An 18404-nucleotide genomic window follows, 5' to 3' on the forward strand; every position below is an offset into this window, starting at 1 on the left:
CCCAATCACAAAAGCGCCATTCAACCCCTCTTCAAGGCTGCCAGTCATTGAATTATGTCTCTTTTGTTCCCTCACCAAATGTGTAAATAAGAGTGCCCGGCAGCAATTTTTGAACCAATGACATGTGTACCGAAGCAAATAAAATGGGTAATGCCAGTGCGACCTACTCTATACAGTATTCATTAATTTTTTGCAGTTTGTATTACATTTCTGTTTGCAAGTATACTGTACTTGAATATGCTGATTTTATTCTGCAAGTTAAATATTCTCTACTAATATCCAATATACTTGTTGATTTTAATTAGATAGAAATTGATTTAATCACTTGAATGGTTAAACTTTTTTGAAAAAGGTGCATTCATAGCTATAAACTAAACTTTTTTTCCCAGCTGATCTATATTTTTCAGTCTGTCTGAAAGAAATAGTTTAAGGATATTAAGACCTGTACTGGTTTCAACAGTTACAGAGGCAGGAAAGTCTGATATGCATTTTCTGTTACATAATCAAGAACTTGAAAATGATGCAAATTTATAGAAAGTCTAGTTTTGCCAATATTTTTTAAATATTTGCTGTTGGTAAGATGTTTTCTGCCACGTGTAAGCAGTTGTGTGTGTGATGTCCCGAGTATAGTCTTTGCTGTTCCTGCAGTTAAGTAAGCTGAAGCTTACTTAACTATATGATGACTAGAGCCATGCCCATCAAAGAAATAAATGTGTTAAATAGATTTGTGAAAGAGAATTTGGCATTACAAAGTCGTCTTTTTGTAATATGTTCTCTAGTTATGAATAAGAGTATAAATGTAGCAGCAAGAGATGGGTCTACAATTTACATGTACATTCACATTGCATGCATTCCATTTTTGTTAATGAAGACATTTTCCAGAAGTTACGTATTTATCAATTTTTTCATTAAAATAAATGTTTCGAGCTTTTGAGCATGTGACTGGTTGACTTCAAGTGTATTACGTGACAAAAGTAATGTGAGATTATTTCAAGGGCATTTTGATTCTGTTCGCTGTTGTTCAACTTTGGTCACCATTGACTGACTTTGTATCAAAAAATTTTATCTCTGTTGTGTTGTCGGCCTCTACTACAAACTACATGGGGATTGCTAACTTATTAAAAAATATCTTTTTTGGGTGGAGTATTCCTCTAAAGTCGATAAGATAAAAATAAACCTCTCTAAAAGTAATTTCTTCTCAGAAGCATAATGAAGGTAGTTAACATAGCTTTAGGATTTTAGAGCTGACTTTATTAATTTATATTCATGAAACACCAAATAATTCTAACAGTAGCAGGATAACTTCATGAATGTACAAAAAATACCTGTAGACTCCACGGCTGGCCTTGCGGTTTTGTAGCAAGCCAATAAATATGCATTGAAGTAAAAATTAAATAATCTGTTTGTTCCATATATTTTTGGTTGTGTTGGAAGTAGAAAGTTTTAGACATGCAAAATGTCATGTTCTAATATAAATCCAGTGAAGCATTCATTTCACATGATGAGAGTTACCCTGTCACAAGAAACCTTTCAAATCGCATGTCAAATGAAGCTTCACCGACAAAAGTGCGATAGACATATGCGCCCCAGCAAAACCGTGCCGCTAACTGGTTTTCGACAAATGCACGCCGACAAAATCGCGAGAGAGGCCAAGAGAGTGGGACACCCTTGCTGCAATTCTTTCTACATATACAGGGCGTGATCTTAAGGACTATCTGCCTGCCGTGCTGATGGCATGCCGCGTCTCATAATATTGACTTCTAAAATAAACATTATTATATATGCTTTAAACTAGTAATTCATATTTAATGAAACTTTTGCGATTTTGTCGGCACAATTTTGACGGCGCGTTTTAATCGGCGCTATTTTGTCCGCGCACAAATGTCGGGTCACATGGATGAAGATGTCTGAACGTTTATAAAATTTCTCAAAAGAAAAGTTTGGTGATTCATTGGTTTTCTGGTTTAATACAGTCATTTATATAGAAAAGAGTTTTACTAAATTATAAGTTTAGATGAGGGCATTGAAAATAAATAGTTGTATTAAAACATTTAAAATAAATATGCAGAAATACCCAGAATACTGTATTTGATTTTGAGCTTTGGTACATAGTGACCTTATCATTTGAGATACAAATTGATTGAGCATTTATGAAAAATCTCAGTTTTAAATCCAAATAGTTACAGAAGGAAATCCAGGCAAAGGTTATAAATGAAGTGCCCTTTGGTGGCAACTTATCTTTTTTGTTTTCGCTGTATTTTTCAATTTGATCTGGTTATTTTCCATCTCTTCATCATAGATTGGGCCAAAGTGGAAGGATGTTGTGTCAAGGTGCATCAAAGGTCACTATCAACCCCTTCTTCTCTTGTATGCTGATCCCCGGGGAACTCCAGTAACTGTGCAGGATCTACCTTCTCAAATAGATATGCAACACTACAATAAGACTTACTATGACAGTGAAGACTCGGGTAAATGTTACAAATTGGGGGCTAAAGGAAAATGAACCTTTTCTGTATGTCTCTGCTCTTCTAAGTATAGATCAAATTTATAGTACCTTCTTGCATAATGGTTATATCATAAAACTATTACTATCTAATATACAGTACTATATATTATTTTCATTAACCCTCAAAATAATTAAAGAAAAACAAAACAATATTTTGTTGCCTTATAGGCCGTGAACCATCTATTTCGAGTGACACTCGTACTGATTCTTCCACGGAAAGCTACACATGCAAGCATGCTCATCATGAGTCCATGGCCAGCCATTTCTCATCGGATTCCCAAGGAACAGTGATCTGTAACTCAGAAAGTGATGCAGCTTCTCAACACAGCACAGATGCAGGTAACTATGACTTTTCCACACATTCATTCTTTGGATTTCATGTTTTTGGCTTGGTTGTTACTCATCAGAAAAGCAGTGGAACAATAATCTTAAAACAGGAGCACGATCCAGTCTTTTCTTATAGTTACATGCAGTGTCACCCATGTGTAGTAAGTTAATTTACAAAAAACAGTTTGTAACCCCCCATAACAGAACTTTGAGGGTATGATTTTATAGGGACAAAGATAAATCTTAAAAATTAAATTTTCAACAAGACTATAGATAGTTTAGAAAGTCTATTTCCCACTCAGTGCACAACTGCTTCACTCTATACCAAAAATGAACCTTTATTATTTCATACTAATTGTTTAGTTGAATTACTGTTACCATATTTTCCTTTATTTCACTTAAGGTAATGGTGTTTTATTTTTCTGAAATTTGCCCATTTAGTGAAGAATATTAATAAGATAAATACAAGCATTACACAAATATCAGTTTTCCATTACAGATTTGTTAGTTTAGCTGATCTTCATTAAAATAAATGACATTATTTAAACTCGAGCTTGTAGTGTGTATGTAAATCAAAAATAAAGTTCACACATTCCATTTTATATGAAACAATGATTAAAACATCATTCAAGGGCTTTTCAATCTGAAATCAAAATTATATATTAAACAAAACTTTATAGAGTTGAAGACTTTGTTCCTCGTTCCTTTTTTCCTTGTGTGTGTTCTTAGTGATATTTTCCAAGTGTGCCACTCTCCTTATTTTTTAAGTATTAACCTAAGTGCCTAGAAAAATGAGTACTCTGTATTCCTTTTCAAAGACCATAGCATATGGCCACTGAGTACTGGACATAACAGTCTTTGTACTTTTATAATATACGTCTTTTAGACAATAATCCTAAGCCATTGATCTCACGTAGCACAGGAGAATTCTAAAGTCATCCTTCTGTTTGCAGGGAAACTGACAGACAGCCAGCCAATGCAGCTTCATCCAGTAAGGAAAGGAGGGGCATTGGACAGGAAGAGGAGCTCCAGTCGGCCACGCCGATTCGAGGAGCGAAGCCAAGCAGCCAAGGGGGACGAGGCATTGTCAGTTGGCTACCATAGTGAGGGTATGCACAGACAATAGTTAGAAGTATGTTAATGGAGAGCAATTTCTGTTTCACAAATGTGTTATAATATGTACCATTGTTGAACTGAATCACTCAGAGTCAACTGTTGTTTATGCCTAATTTTTTCATCTGTGTTGTTTGAATTATTTATGGTTCTGATTAAGTACAAGTTTCAAATCTGATTTTAATTTAAAGCAAGAGGTCTACATTTTACATAAAAGATATTCTGAAATAGAGAATTTCATAAGTAGTGGGGTAGTGAAGTTGGAATTTATACATACTCAGTATTGCAGATGAAGCAATCACTATAAATCAAGGTACACAATTCACAATGTGAATTCATATGTAAGTTCATGTATACACCATTGTTTAAGAATAATGACACTTGTTGTGTTTAATGTTCCCATTTCCAATAAGTGTAAGTACTGGAGCAGTTGGCTGCCAGGTTTTGAGAGTTGCATTTAATATTACACAAATTAACACTAGAATTACCGAAGCCTAAGAAAAAACTCATAATTCCGGCTCACCTTAAATCCATTTGCACCTCTCTGTCAGCGTCTTTTGTGCTGTAAATGTGTCGATAAGCACAAGCAGCCTGCTATCCCATCCCCCCGACTAACACAAAGTTCTCCCAGCTCAAGTCTGTTCACCTGCTAGTCACTTGCCAGGAGTTGTATTGGGTAAATAATATATCGTTATTTGAAATACATGCATTTCATGTAACTTCCACCTGCAGCTAAAGTCACTTTGATATACTTGTACTGGCTGTGTCAATCAAACAGAGGAAGCTCTGCGGTTTACTTGTGACTTTATGCTGTAGGAAGATAAGAAAATAAATATAGGTAAATACCATTTCATCTGGCTTTTATATAAGTAACATATACATGGTTTTCACATAAAGACTGTCAGAAACAGAACTTTGCATGATACCTTGGTGAGCTCAGTAAGCCATGATGTTTCATTGAAGGGCGGGTGTGGGACAGACTGACTGGCAGGATGACGCCGAACCTCTTACTGCATCCAAACGGTGCCATCATTTGCCTTTATGCCTGATGCAGTTGCGTTGTTCTTATGTATGAGTGGACGTTTCTTTCGGGGAAGGCTTCTGTTCTCTTTATCTGATGTAGAACCCTCACTCTCATCTGAGTTCACCTCTGCTATAGCATGTCTTTATATGAAAACAGCAGTGTCAAATCAGGGCGAGTGTGAACATGACAGAGAGAGAATAAAACTGAATAATAATAATCTAAAAAAAAAAAAACGGTAACCTTTACATGTACCGTAAATTTGCACCGGCTGTTACAGACTCAAATCAAATGTATGTTTTTATTCTATAATAGTAAGAATAAGAGCAGCTCACTACTCAAAACGGAGGTGTCTGGTATCGAACCACGAATGTCTTGATTATGAGTCAGCAGTTCTTACTGATGCGCCACCAAAGCAGTCGTATTAAAGGTGTCTCAATGTCACACCCAAACGCAAGTTTTTTTTTGTTTTTTTTCTGCAGTTCTATTATTGAATAAAAATGCGCTTGTTTTGTTATACTTGTACCTTTTGTGAAAGTGTTTATTTGATATTTGGACTTCAGGCTTCACATCTATACTAATAAAAGGCAAAGCCCTCACTCACTGACTCACTCACTGACTCATCACTAATTCTCCAACTTCCCGTGTAGGTAGAAGGCTGAAATTTGGCAGGCTCATTCCTTACACCTTACTTACAAAAGTTGGGCAGGTTTCATTTCGAAATTCTACGCCTAATGGTCATAACTGGAAGTTATTTTTCTCCATTAACTGTAATGGAGTTGAGCTGGAATGACGTGGGGGGGGGAGTTTCGTGTGACATCATCACGCCTCCCACGTAATCACGCGTGAACTGATTGTCAACGCAGTGCGTAGAAAACCAGGAAGACCTCCAAAAAGGGCTTAAGAAAACATGCATTATATAATTGAGAAGACAGCGAAAAACAATAAGAAGCGAGCGAGTGACATATACTACCATATTCATGACTGCTGCTACCTCGGAAAGAAAGCAAGGTGTAAACCTAAACTTTAAATTAAGTTCATAGACAGGCTACCGCTGGCGTTTCACATGCCCACAGGTAATGCGGGATGCAAGTTTAATGAGAGGACGCAGGATATAAACGAGAGTTTTGATCACTTTGTAACTAAGTTAAAATTGTAGGTGAAGGGGTGTGCTTATGCAAATTCCGAGAGACTGTGTTTGTGGGGGATTGACGGATAAGGCGGGTGGGGGAGTCACGTCATCATATCCCCTCCCATTTACCTCATTTCGCTCTGAGCTGAGCTCCGCGCCGCCGTCTTCCGAAGCAACTTTGTCACACTGCCACCAAATACTTCCAGAAAAATCCACAAGTTAATACACACGCTGTTTCTAGAGTTTCTACACACTGAATCCTCCAGGCACTACTTACAAAAGGTTACATTGACAATCGTGTTACGTTATTTTTAAAATCTTTCCTTTTCTTAGCACAAGCACAGCTGAGAAGCTTCGATGCATGTGCTCCATAACGTTAAAAATAATGCATTTAATCACACTTTGCGTTACAAGCAAAGGGAGCTTTGTCAATGCATGATTTCCTGGTACACGGATTACATTGATCAGTGCATCCCGATTCATTTTACTCTCGCACCACCTTAGTTTGAGAAGAAGTATGAAAAATATGAGGTTAACACAGAAAAACAGATCACCAATTCAAGCTTTATGAATAATCGATTCGCCATCAATAATTGTTTTGGTAAAGCCATCCTCCTTCCATTTTATAATTTTTCCGCCACTAGCTGTGATTAAATGAACGGTAAATAAAGTAAGAGCAAAGCGAGGGTGACTTATTTAGGCAGGCATATATATGACAGCAACACTCATGACAATGTCAATCATGTTACGTTATTATTAAAAGTTTCCTTTTCTTTTCATTACTTCTTTAACACACTTCTCCGCTGCGAGGCGCGGGTATTTTGCTATATATATAATACTAGTAAAATACCAAGGCTCAGCGAGAAGTAGTGTGTTAAAGAAGCAATGAAAAAGAAAAGGAAACATTTTGAAAATAACGTAACATGATTGTCAATGTAATTGTTTTGTCACTGTTGTGAGTGATGAGTGTTGTATATATATATATATATATATATATATATTTACACACACATAAACATATACATATATACATATCTATACATATACACATATATATACATATATATATCTACATATATACACATACATACACACATACATACATACACACACATATATACACAAATACATATATATATATACATACACACACACATATATAAACATATATATACATATACATACATATCTACATATATACACACACAGCTATTTCAGTATCAGTGCAATACGCTGCTTGTTAAAACGGATAACTCCGCTCTTACGCAAGTCTGCGTGGATATTATGAACTATCGTATTTGTTCAAGTTCTATTTAAATTTTAAATAGAAGGAATTTTTATTTAGTCGACAGAAATATCTTTGGTAGGAATGGTAAAACAGACAGGAATATTATTTGTGAATAAATCAACTCAAACCTTAAACAACTTATAATATTTTGCTCTCCATAAAAATGTATCCTGTCTAAATTATACAAGTTAGAAATAAAGTAAACGTTAAAAGAACAAACATTCACATTTCTTTACTCTTATGTAATTTTATATAAAAAATAAACTTAGATTTTAAATATCCCAAAAGATTTTGCTCTCCATAAAAATATATCCTGTCAAAATGATACAAATTCAAATATGAACATGCTGCATAACAAAACCTAGAAATATAAATGAAATGTGTTCTTTTCAGCAATAACAAATCAAATCATTCAGTTGTCTTTGCTCATATGTCATTTTAGAGCTGGACGCCTGGCATCTTTTTGGCCACAGGTTCGTTTATGTTTGGTGTGAGGTTCTGTGTTGTGGAGATTCTCAGGATGGATTGCAGGTGCTCATCAGTGAGGCGACTCCTGTGTGCTGTTTTGTTAGTCTTTATCACTGAGAAGAGCTTCTCACACAGATATGTGCTACCAAACATGCACAAGGTTCGAGCCGCATGTAGACGGACTTTTTGTTCTTCAAAGTCACCAAAGCGCCGTGCAAACTCAGTGCGCCAGTTTATCAGCAAAGTGCGATTTGGGAACACCGTAGTGACGACTTGGTTTAACATTACTTGGCAACAGGGAAAGTGAGGCAAGGTGCACTGGTGCATTTGTGTCTCCCATAAAAGCAGCTTCACTTGAAATCACTTTGTGATTGTGCACGGGTAAAACGTCCGCTGAAGTGTCAGATTCTTATTTAATTATGCTGCTTTCTGTATCTTCTGCATTGCATTCAGGTTAACCTGATGTTTTGTCTCATAGTGCCGTCTTAGATTAAATTCTGTAATTACAGCCACATTAGCTCCACAAATGAGACACACGGGTTTAGTAAACATATACTCAGCCTCCCATCGGTTTTTAAAGGCTCTATTTTCAGAATCAACTTTTCTCTTCAGCATCGTGTGAGCTAGCTTCGCAATAACTTGATTAACTCGGTAAGTGTTCGGCAAGGCAGCTGAAGCGCTGCATTATGGGATCTGTAGTTTATTGTGTTACCAGCGCTTCATATACCCGGCTTTAATAACAATAATACAGTATATAAAATGATCTCGCGGGCTGGATATAATTACACGCGGGTCGGATGTGGCCCGCGCCCTTGAGTTTGACACATATGGACTAAATAGAACTTGAAAAGATATATTTTTCAAATGTGATCGCGCAATTCAGATAGAGTTGACGCAAGACTACAGCCTGCATGCCTCAATAAGTCATCCTTCCTCGCTCTTACTTTTTACCGCTCATCTAATGAATACACTGAGTATGGCTTTACCAAAACAATCATTGATGGCTAATAAAGTATCCATTATTCGAGTATGTAGATCGGTTATATATATATATATATATATATATATATATATATATATATATATATATATATATATATATATATATATATATATATATATATACATACATATATATATATATATATATATATATATACCCGCGTATCGCAGCGGAGAAGTAGTGTGTTAAAAAAGCTATAAAAAGAAAAGGGAACATTTTAAAAATAACGTAACATGACTGTCAATATACAGTATTTGTTTTGTGAGTGTTACTGTTGCTGTCATCAAGGATTTGATTATCATTATTTCTTTCAATCAGGTTCGTATTTGTAGGATGTGTTGTGTTCAAGTTACATTCCGTGTTTGTCAATCGCTGTAAAGATGACAGGTTTCATTCATCGATTCGTTTCTTACTGCATCAATAAACAGCTCGTCTTCTTCTTTATCTGAGACCTGACACACTGCATGCACGGTTTTTACACTGTCTTCCTTTAGCGGGACATTGACTTTTTCCAACGTGTGCTTTGTTTTGGATTTATGAATATGCTTGTATGTATCAAACGCTTCATATTTTTGCTGCCTTTTCAATTGCGTAATTCGGTTTTGTTCAGCTCTTTGGAACTGTTGCTTTTATCTGTGCACTGCGCCAGTTCACGTGAGCCGCTCGGTGTACATGCATCGAAGTTTCCCAGCTGTGCTGGTGCCATCTCGTGCTATGTCCATGGCTGTATTTAATGTTACCTTAGTCCTGGCACTTAAAACTTTCTCGCAGTTTCGCTGAGTTTGTACCAAACACCACCCTGACCATCTCATCTTCCTCTGCATAAGCACAGTCCTTAACCCGTGAATATTTAGTGGGAGTTTGCTATTGGATTGCCGCTGACGGACGGCCTTATATGGGCAGGCACTAAATTACAAACGCCAGCGCAGCCTGTCTATGAACTTAATTTAAAGTGTAGGTTTACATCGTGCTTTGTTTCCGAAGTAGCAGAAGTCATGAATATGGTTGTATATGTCACTCGCTCGCTCTTATTGTTTCGCTGCCTTCTCAATTATATAATGCATGTTTTCTTCAGCGCTTTTTAGGTCTTCCTGGTTTTCTATGTACTGCGTGATTACGTGGGAGGCGTGATGATGTCACACGAAACTCCCCCACGGCGTTGAAGCTCATCTCCATTACAGTAAATGGAGAAAACTGCTTCCAGTTATGACCATTACGCGTAGAATTTCGATATAAAACCTGCCCAACTTTTGTAAGGAAGCTGTAAGGAATGAACCTGCCAAATTTCAGCCTTCCACCCACACGGGAAGTTGGAGAATTAGTGATGAGTCAGTGAGTGAGTCAGTGAGTCAGTGAGTGAGTGAGTGAGTGAGTGAGTGAGTGAGGGCTTTGCCTTTTATTAGTATAGATATGAATGACCTCCAAAGAGCGCTGAGACTTTTGATATCATGAACGTGTCTGCAAAAACTGTAGTCTGCTGCCCTGCAAAAGTCGAGCAGCCAGCGCGTGCATAGCTGTGCCGGCCTTTGAGACGCTGACTGCGCTTCCGCCTTAAGTCAAAGTGAGCACTTTTAATTTTTTCATCCTCCCCTGCGCTATAGCCCAGACAAGTGCAAACACGGGACCCCTTTTCTACACCGCGGCAAACTAATATTAAGGCGATTCGCACTTTCTTTTGCACGCTTACGATTATGAGGTTGTCAGCTCGGATTATGAAGACACGCATACGAGTGGAGGACTGACAGTGCCATTACAGCCGATTAATGGCGGGGACGTCTCACCAGTCTACACAAGACCCACCCCAAGACTGTCCCCAAAAGGCGATCATAACGTCAGCGAACACATCTCTCTATACTATATAAAAGAAAAAGGCAACTTTCCTTTCTTTACACCTTTTTTTCCTTTTATCCCAAACCAAAGCCTTTCTCTCTTAACACTGCAGAAGACACAAAACTAATTTTCTTTAAATGCCGGTAAGGCACATTACCAGAGGCACAAATTTGAACGCTCACATAGAAAATGTAATTTCTATACCACAGCCGTCGTGTAGCGCCTTTCAAAAGGGATCAACTACCGAGAGATGATCCATATACATTTTAGCTGCTGTTAGTTACTTACCTGTTGTGTTACACCGTCTTTAAAATGTAGTTTACCCGAAATCACTCCAGTAGTGCTCAATGTACCTGTACTTCTTAAAACGTTAATGTTTTACTGTTTAATAACTTAGACTATATTTTATTTTTCCCTTGCACCCAGTGACCAAAGCTATACACACACATATAGACACATACAAGCATACACACAAGTATATGTATGTGTATATATATGTATGTATATATATATATATACACACACACACACACACACACACACACACACACACACACACACACACACACACACACATACATACATACATACATACACACACATATATATAATTTATGTGTGTGTATATATGATGTAGATAGGTATGTATATATATGTGTATATGTAGATATGTATATAGATATGAAGATATGTATATAGATATGAAGATATGTATGTGTACTGTATATATATGTATATATATATGTATGTGTGTGTGTGTGTGTATATGACAGCAGCAATCCAAGCTGTGAGAAAACAGTAAAAAGGAGGCGTGTCAGACGTCGTGCTACATTTTCTGATGCAGCTACCTAAAACAACTTCGTGACGCTGCCACCAAATACACAAAACAATTACTTTGACAATCATATAACGTTATTTTCAAAATGTTTCCTTTTCTTTCTCTTTCCTTCTTTAACACACTACTTCTCCGCTGCCAATAAATATATATATATATATATATAGATAGATAGATATATAGATAGATAGATATATATAGATAGATAGATATGAGAACAACACTCATATCAATGACAAAACAATTACATTAACAATCATGTTACGTTATTTTTAAAATATTTCCTTTTCTTTTTCGTACCTTCTTTAACACACTACTTCTCCGCTGCGAAGCGCGGGTATTCTGCTAGTATTACATATTCTTAATGTCTGCATTTTGTCAATTATTTCTAAAATGTAAAAAACTTTTCTGTTTTAACAGTGTGTTTACATAGATAGTGGTAGACACAGAACACACATGAAATGCATGTATTCCAAATAATGATGCTATTTACCCAATACAACTCCTGGCAACTGACATGCAGGTAAATAGACTTGAGCTGAGAGAACTTTCTGCGTTGGTGGGGGGATGGGATAGCAGGCTGCTTGCTGCCTGCTATCGACACATTTACAACACAAAAGACGCTGATGGAGAGGTGCGAATGGATTTAAGGAGGGGCCGGGATTGCAAGTTTTTTTCATAGGCTTTGATAATTCTAGTGTTAAAGAGTTGTAAGTTTTGCCTTTCCTTTACTCTTTGAAGACTATTCATTAGGTCTAAAATAAAACAAAATTCTTGGGACACAAGGAAAGCAAACTTTTCATCTCCTAAAAGGAAAACAATCGGTAACAAGACAGCATGTCAATTTGGTATGGCAGAATAAACAATTTAGAATATCTTAGAAAAACACAATACAGGTACTCTTAGCAGTCAGCAACAACTAGGTCTTCTGAAAAAATAAGTTAATATGACAATAACAAAATCATTACAGCTTTAAATAATTATTCTTAAGAATAACTGCATCTGAGATCATTAGCCACCTGGAGAAGGCTGGAGTGAAAGAATTAGTCTGCTGTTTGCAGAAGACTTGTCAGAACCAAAAAATGGCATCTCTATTATATGTGTTATGCTGAGTTGAGAATACCCCTGCTCCTAAGACTGCTAGAAGGACTTGACAGAGCATCCTAAATGTGGAGATAAAAAATAGTGTGCAGGATTGATGTACAGTAATTATTGCGTGCAAAACATCTACCATCAAAAATTAATTTTATACAGGCTTAATTTAATTTGTCCTTAAAGCTAAGTTCACCTGAAGTTGTTGTGGCAGAATTCAGAGTGGTTTGATTCACCTGATCATTAGAACAACTGTGAAGAGTTAAGCCATTTAGCCCAACAAAAGTTGTCCGTTCTCTTTACATAATTTCTCCAAAATGCCATCAAGTTCACTTTTGCAAATTAAGTGCTACTGTCTGCTGCAGTCTTTTAAACCCCATTCATGCCACATTTTAATCTCTGTTTGCTTAAACTGAAAAGGTTCATTTACTTTAGTGTTTCCTCATTTCTTCTTCTGGAATTCACCTAATCACTCTTCCACTGACTTTCTTCAACTCTGCCTTGTGTTTTTTTTTTTATTATTATTTAAATAGTATGGGCACAGTAATCTAGATGAGACCTCGCTAGTATGCTACTCATTATATCATTAGCATAGCCTCCCTTGACTTATACTATTAGCTTTCTCTATACTTTCTATTCACTATCTGGATAATAGATAGTGATGTGTCCATTCTTTTAAGGTATACTTTCAAGTTCCCACCTAGTACAGTACTTTGACATTTTACATTCAGTACTTTTTTTTTTTTTTATAACTTCAGTTAAATTTTTATCTGACACATCAGACTCAAACTGAATTCAGTCCAGGTCCATCTGTAAGGATTCCACATACTTTAGATTATTATTCCAGCTAGTTTATTATCATCTGCAAACTTAACCAGCTTGTTATTTCTGTTCTCATTAGTAACATTTATGTATATTGGAAAGAGTTGTGGTGCCAGCACTGATCCCTGAGGCACACCATATAATGAAAATGTTCCTCTCACTATAACCCTTTGTTTAAGCCAGTTTTTTTTTTAAACCTATCTACACTGCATCTTGAATGCCCTTACCTTGTAATTTTATACAAAATATTACCTTATTAAAAGCTTTCGGAAAATAAACCTAATTATAAAGATAATTAATATCCTAAGCACCCCTCTGATCACTCAGTCCTTTTGTTGATTTCTCATAGAATTGCAGCATAATAGTGAAACATGATATTCCCTACATATATGCATAGATGTTTTCATATAAAAGGTAACACTCTGTACTTTTACCTGAAAGCAATTTTTTAATCTCAAAACTTCATTGTCTAATTGCAGATGGAGGTCTCTTTTATAATGAAAATTCAAAAGTTAAAATTTCTGTATGCAGAGACATACAGTAACACTTTGATGATAATTCATTTCCACCTTGCCTCTCTTATAACCTGTTGGCATGAATTCACCTTATTTCATGTATTTTTATATTTGCTGTACGCAATTAGTTTTCAGTTAGTTTCTTGTGGACCTCACTCCCTCATTGCCCGTAAAATAGTGCAGAATTAAACAAAGAACATTCAAATTGTTTCCTTATTATTTTTTTTAATCAACATATGGAAAATCGGTGTGCTGTCCTCTGTTCATCAATAATAGTATTGTGGTGGGGAAGTACAAACTTGTACTTGCTGTACAAGCAAAGCCTTATTTGTATGTTCATAGAAAGCAAAGGAATGACTCGTTAAACCCTAAGTATGTTTTCATACACACATTCTGAATAAAGAAAATAAATTTTAATACTCCTTTCAACTAGTTATCATGGTTGTATTATGTATAAAGACAATGTGCAATGGTTTCAGTGAAACAAAATTTTTTTTTTTTTTTTTAATTTCTAAAGAAATGCTTTGTCATTTAACTTAATTGTTTTTAGTAATTTCAAGTGGAAGTGAAGGTAATCTTTCTTTGCTTGGTAAGTTCAGTCTTAATGTTTTCTGTTGTGCAGGGGAAACTCTGAAGGAACAGCAAGCACCACGCACAGCTCCAAAGCCCTCAAGCAGCCGCCTAAAGGAATTCAAGGAGACAATGAGCAATATTGTTCATGCCCGGCCTGTGCCTTCTTCCTTTTCTGGATTAGGGAGTGCTGATTCTGGGGCAAGAGCCAGAAGTCGGGATTGGGAGGTGGACAGCACCAGTAGTGAGTCAAAATCTAGTTCGTCAGGAGGACGGACAAGGCCAGCCTGGCGACCACGACGAGAGGTGCTGAATATAGACAGCATTTTTAGCCGGGAGCGGCGGAAGCCACCAGGTTATACTCAGTTAACTACTGGGCCAGATGAAAACCTTGGGCCAGCAGAAAAGAATGTCCCTTCCAGAACTAGTGGAATTTCTAATAATACTTCACGTCACCCTCCTCAACCTCTTCGAGGATTGGATACCCAACCACGACTTATTCAGAGGATGGAGAGTGGTTATGAAAGTAGTGAGCGGAATAGCAGCAGTCCTGTGAGCCTGGATCTACCTTTAAGCGAGGGTTCTAGTTCTGGCTCTTACAGGTAAAAGATTAAAAAAAAAATACTTATTAAAGCTTGAGAAATTTTTCTGTTGTTGATTGTTTTCTTGTAACATTTTTTAACTACCATTCCAGTGGCCAGTCACCTGACTACTGTTAGCTTGGTGGCTGGTGGGTTTGTTTTCCACTGCCTTCTGTGATGGTCATGAGCATTAAAACATTGTGGATTGATATGAATTGTGTAGTTAGAATAAACGTTAACTTTGTCCAAGTGGGGTAAAAGTGAGTGTACCTATGCTAGATTACTGTATGTGTAGTGCAGAGTGATCATGATTATTTTTAAATTTATAAATGTGCAAAGACAAGTACAGCCATGTGCCAATTTACTGCCAACTGAGTTGAGGCAATTTATACTTATGGCCAAGGGCCATAGGAACTTTTTCCTCACATGTGTGGCAGTGCTGTCAGCTATATATTGATACACTATGTGTATAAATTATAATTCCATTTCAAATGCAATGAAGAGATATGAGAAACAAATGTTTTTGATACTTTTGGTTTGCATTTGTATATTTTAATAATACAGTATTGTACACAAACATGCTATAAAGGCAGTTTCCCCTCCAGGATAAATAAAGTATATCTGAACATCCTAAACAAAGCCTGTGTGGAAATCCAAAAAAAAATTGTGCTTTTGATCTGGAAACAAAGCTGTCAACATGAAAGTTTCTCGATAACAGAGGCATAATGTTATCTGTTAGTTGAAAGAAAAATTCACTATGGACTGACATACTACAAGGAAATCTATGATGAGAAAATGAAACAACCAGAACAAGCAACATTACACATATTCTTTAAAAAATCTACACCTACATCAGAAATGTCTCTGCCAGGACCATCACTGGAGGATGATGAGACAGTGTTTCCTACATGTGAATTTGCAGTGATTCTAAAAATCTGCCTCATCTTGTTGATTACTGTTAAATCATTTTTAGTTTTTTTTTAATAATTGGAGAAGTAATTTAAAAGAGTTAAAAACATAAAAGGATTAGATAAAAGTTTCATTGTTGCATGTTATTTCGTGATGAGTGAACCCCACTTAAGTTGCTTAGCCCTAACTAAATACATTGAAGTCAAAGGAGAAACTGAGCTAATTTTGATTAGATTATCATGGTGTAATGGTCTTTTTAAAAGCATCCCTGAATGCCGGGAAAGTCCAACGATGCTGGTCTGTTTATAGTAGCCAAAAATGTGACATGAGCGGTGAGGCAGAAGTGCTAAACACTGTGCCTTCCTGAGATAAACATCAATAGCTTTTTGCCACTGTGATGGGATCCTTTATTCTTTACTTGGCTCCTTTAGGTAGCTCGCTATCCTTAAAAGGGCCACTTTCTGTTGGTGACTTGGAAGGCTTTTTTGACTTTGGTACTCTTGCTGTTTTAATAGACTGTCTTGCAGCTGGCTTTTAAGCTGCTTGTGTGCATGATAGAATGCAAGCTCATATTTTTCATCATTCATCTTATCAGCAGCATTGCATAGTCCTCCCTAATTACTTAAAAAGGTGCACAAACGATTTAAAACACATTTCTGTTTCAGGCATGTGGCCAATGACAGAGGCATAACAGAACGGGTCTTGTGTGCTTAGTTGTCGGGACAATGTGGAGATGTTGAATGTTGCTGTGGTATGTGATGCAGCAGGGATTGTAAATGCTACACTATTATGTTTAATTCACAGGGTCTCATGTATTTTCTGACTCTTATAAGGCACTTTAAGGTTTGTTTTGATTGGCGCTGGTTCATGTGGCTAATTCTTAGTATTTGGCTCACACTGCCTTACCTTACAGAAAGACTCAAAAATTGGTTTGTGCTATTCTGTACCGGCAGTTAAAGTATACATACCAGTGACCCACACTAGACCTACAGATCCTCAGTTGCAGTGGCCTATAAACTTTGTGACTGACAAACTGCCAATATGACATATAGCCACAGGTTCAGTCCAAAATAGAGCCGTAAATTGGAGCATGACTATACAGGAAGACCAGCCTTTTGAGGATTTGTGCTCATTCAGCAGCAATTGTTTTTTGTTTAAAGGATCGGACTACCCTTGCAAGTATTATGTTGGTTTATCCCAATAGTCACCAACCATTCAATCACAATCACAATCAATTGGTCACTCTTACTGACACAGCTAGTCAATTGCTGTCAGGCTACATTTTTATCATAGCTACAGTGTATCCCTGGAACAGTGGACCTCAAAACAACAAACAAAAAATATTATTGAAAAAAGAAAGTGAGCAATAAAACACAAATATAAATTTGCATATGCATACAAATATACATGCATAACACACCTTCACAAGAACCACTGCATATAGCTCTAACAAAGCTTGAAAATATGTATCACCCAGTTCGACCAAGGTTAACACAATACCTTCCTCTCTCAAAGTTTTAAAAGCAGCCTCTTCTTATTTTGTAGTGCTCATTATTTTGAATTAAATACATTTATTTGGAAAATAGCAATAAAACAGCACAACAGGCACTGTCTCCACTTTATGTACTCTGTTGTTCCAAGGATGTACTATACTTGGAATCGGTGATCATTTGCTAGCTAAGCATGTAGTTATTAAAAAAGCTGCAACATTACACACTTCTGGCTAGACTGTTGTTGTTTCTGGATCAGCAGTTAGCATATGCATGCAGGACATAATGAGGTGCCGTAATCTTCACTCACCAGTGAATACAAGACTGCTGTAGTGACATTGTTTCAGGATCTGTTGGGCAGTCAGGATAGCAGGAATGCAGTCAGCAATACAATGTAAACAAAAATATAACTATCATGGTGCTACAGTAAGTTAGCTTGGACTGTCAGAGCTGTCGCTGCTTTCAACAGACTTACTAACGCTCGTTCAATCTATACACACTGGAGTGTCTGTGTACCCCAAAGTGACAGTTAAACATATTTTTTTTATAAACAATACCTATTAGAAGAAATTTCACAACTTCTTGTGGAGGGCAGCTGTTCTACAACATCATTTATTTCTATATCGCATACAAACAATGTAGCTCATAGTGATTTAGATGATGTCAAAGAAGTAGTTACATGCAAAGAAACACATTAAAATTAGATAAAAATCATTCATTAATAGAATACAAAAAATAATGCACACTTACATAAGAAAGATATATGAGTTGTGTTTTAAGTTTCTAAATGACAGTCCAGTGATTAGGGTCAGTTGGCCAGTGCTAGGCAGAAAATAGATAAATAAATAAATTCAGTTGGAAGGAAAAAAAAATCTGTAGGAGTTCCAACCCAAATGACCATC

At 36.5% G+C, this 18404-nt stretch overlaps 1 protein-coding gene across 10 annotated transcripts in view; it reads left to right on the forward strand.

Annotated features, from left to right (window-relative positions):
- The window catches only part of usp54a (ubiquitin specific peptidase 54a), a 276084-nt gene that overhangs the window by 205026 nt on the left and 52654 nt on the right, over positions 1-18404 (forward strand). For 9 of the 10 annotated variants that reach the window (XM_039768304.1, XM_039768332.1, XM_039768343.1 and 6 more), the window contains exons 10-13: positions 2300-2468; positions 2675-2845; positions 3787-3942; positions 14575-15124. In XM_039768304.1, coding sequence (XP_039624238.1) covers positions 2300-2468; positions 2675-2845; positions 3787-3942; positions 14575-15124 — 1046 coding nt within the window. The remainder of the gene's footprint in view (positions 1-2299; positions 2469-2674; positions 2846-3786; positions 3943-14574; positions 15125-18404) is intronic. The other variant, XM_039768353.1, reaches the window with a different exon arrangement.

The sequence above is a fragment of the Polypterus senegalus genome, chromosome 1 (assembly GCF_016835505.1).
Source record: "Polypterus senegalus isolate Bchr_013 chromosome 1, ASM1683550v1, whole genome shotgun sequence".
Classification (NCBI taxonomy): Eukaryota; Metazoa; Chordata; class Cladistia; order Polypteriformes; family Polypteridae; genus Polypterus; species Polypterus senegalus.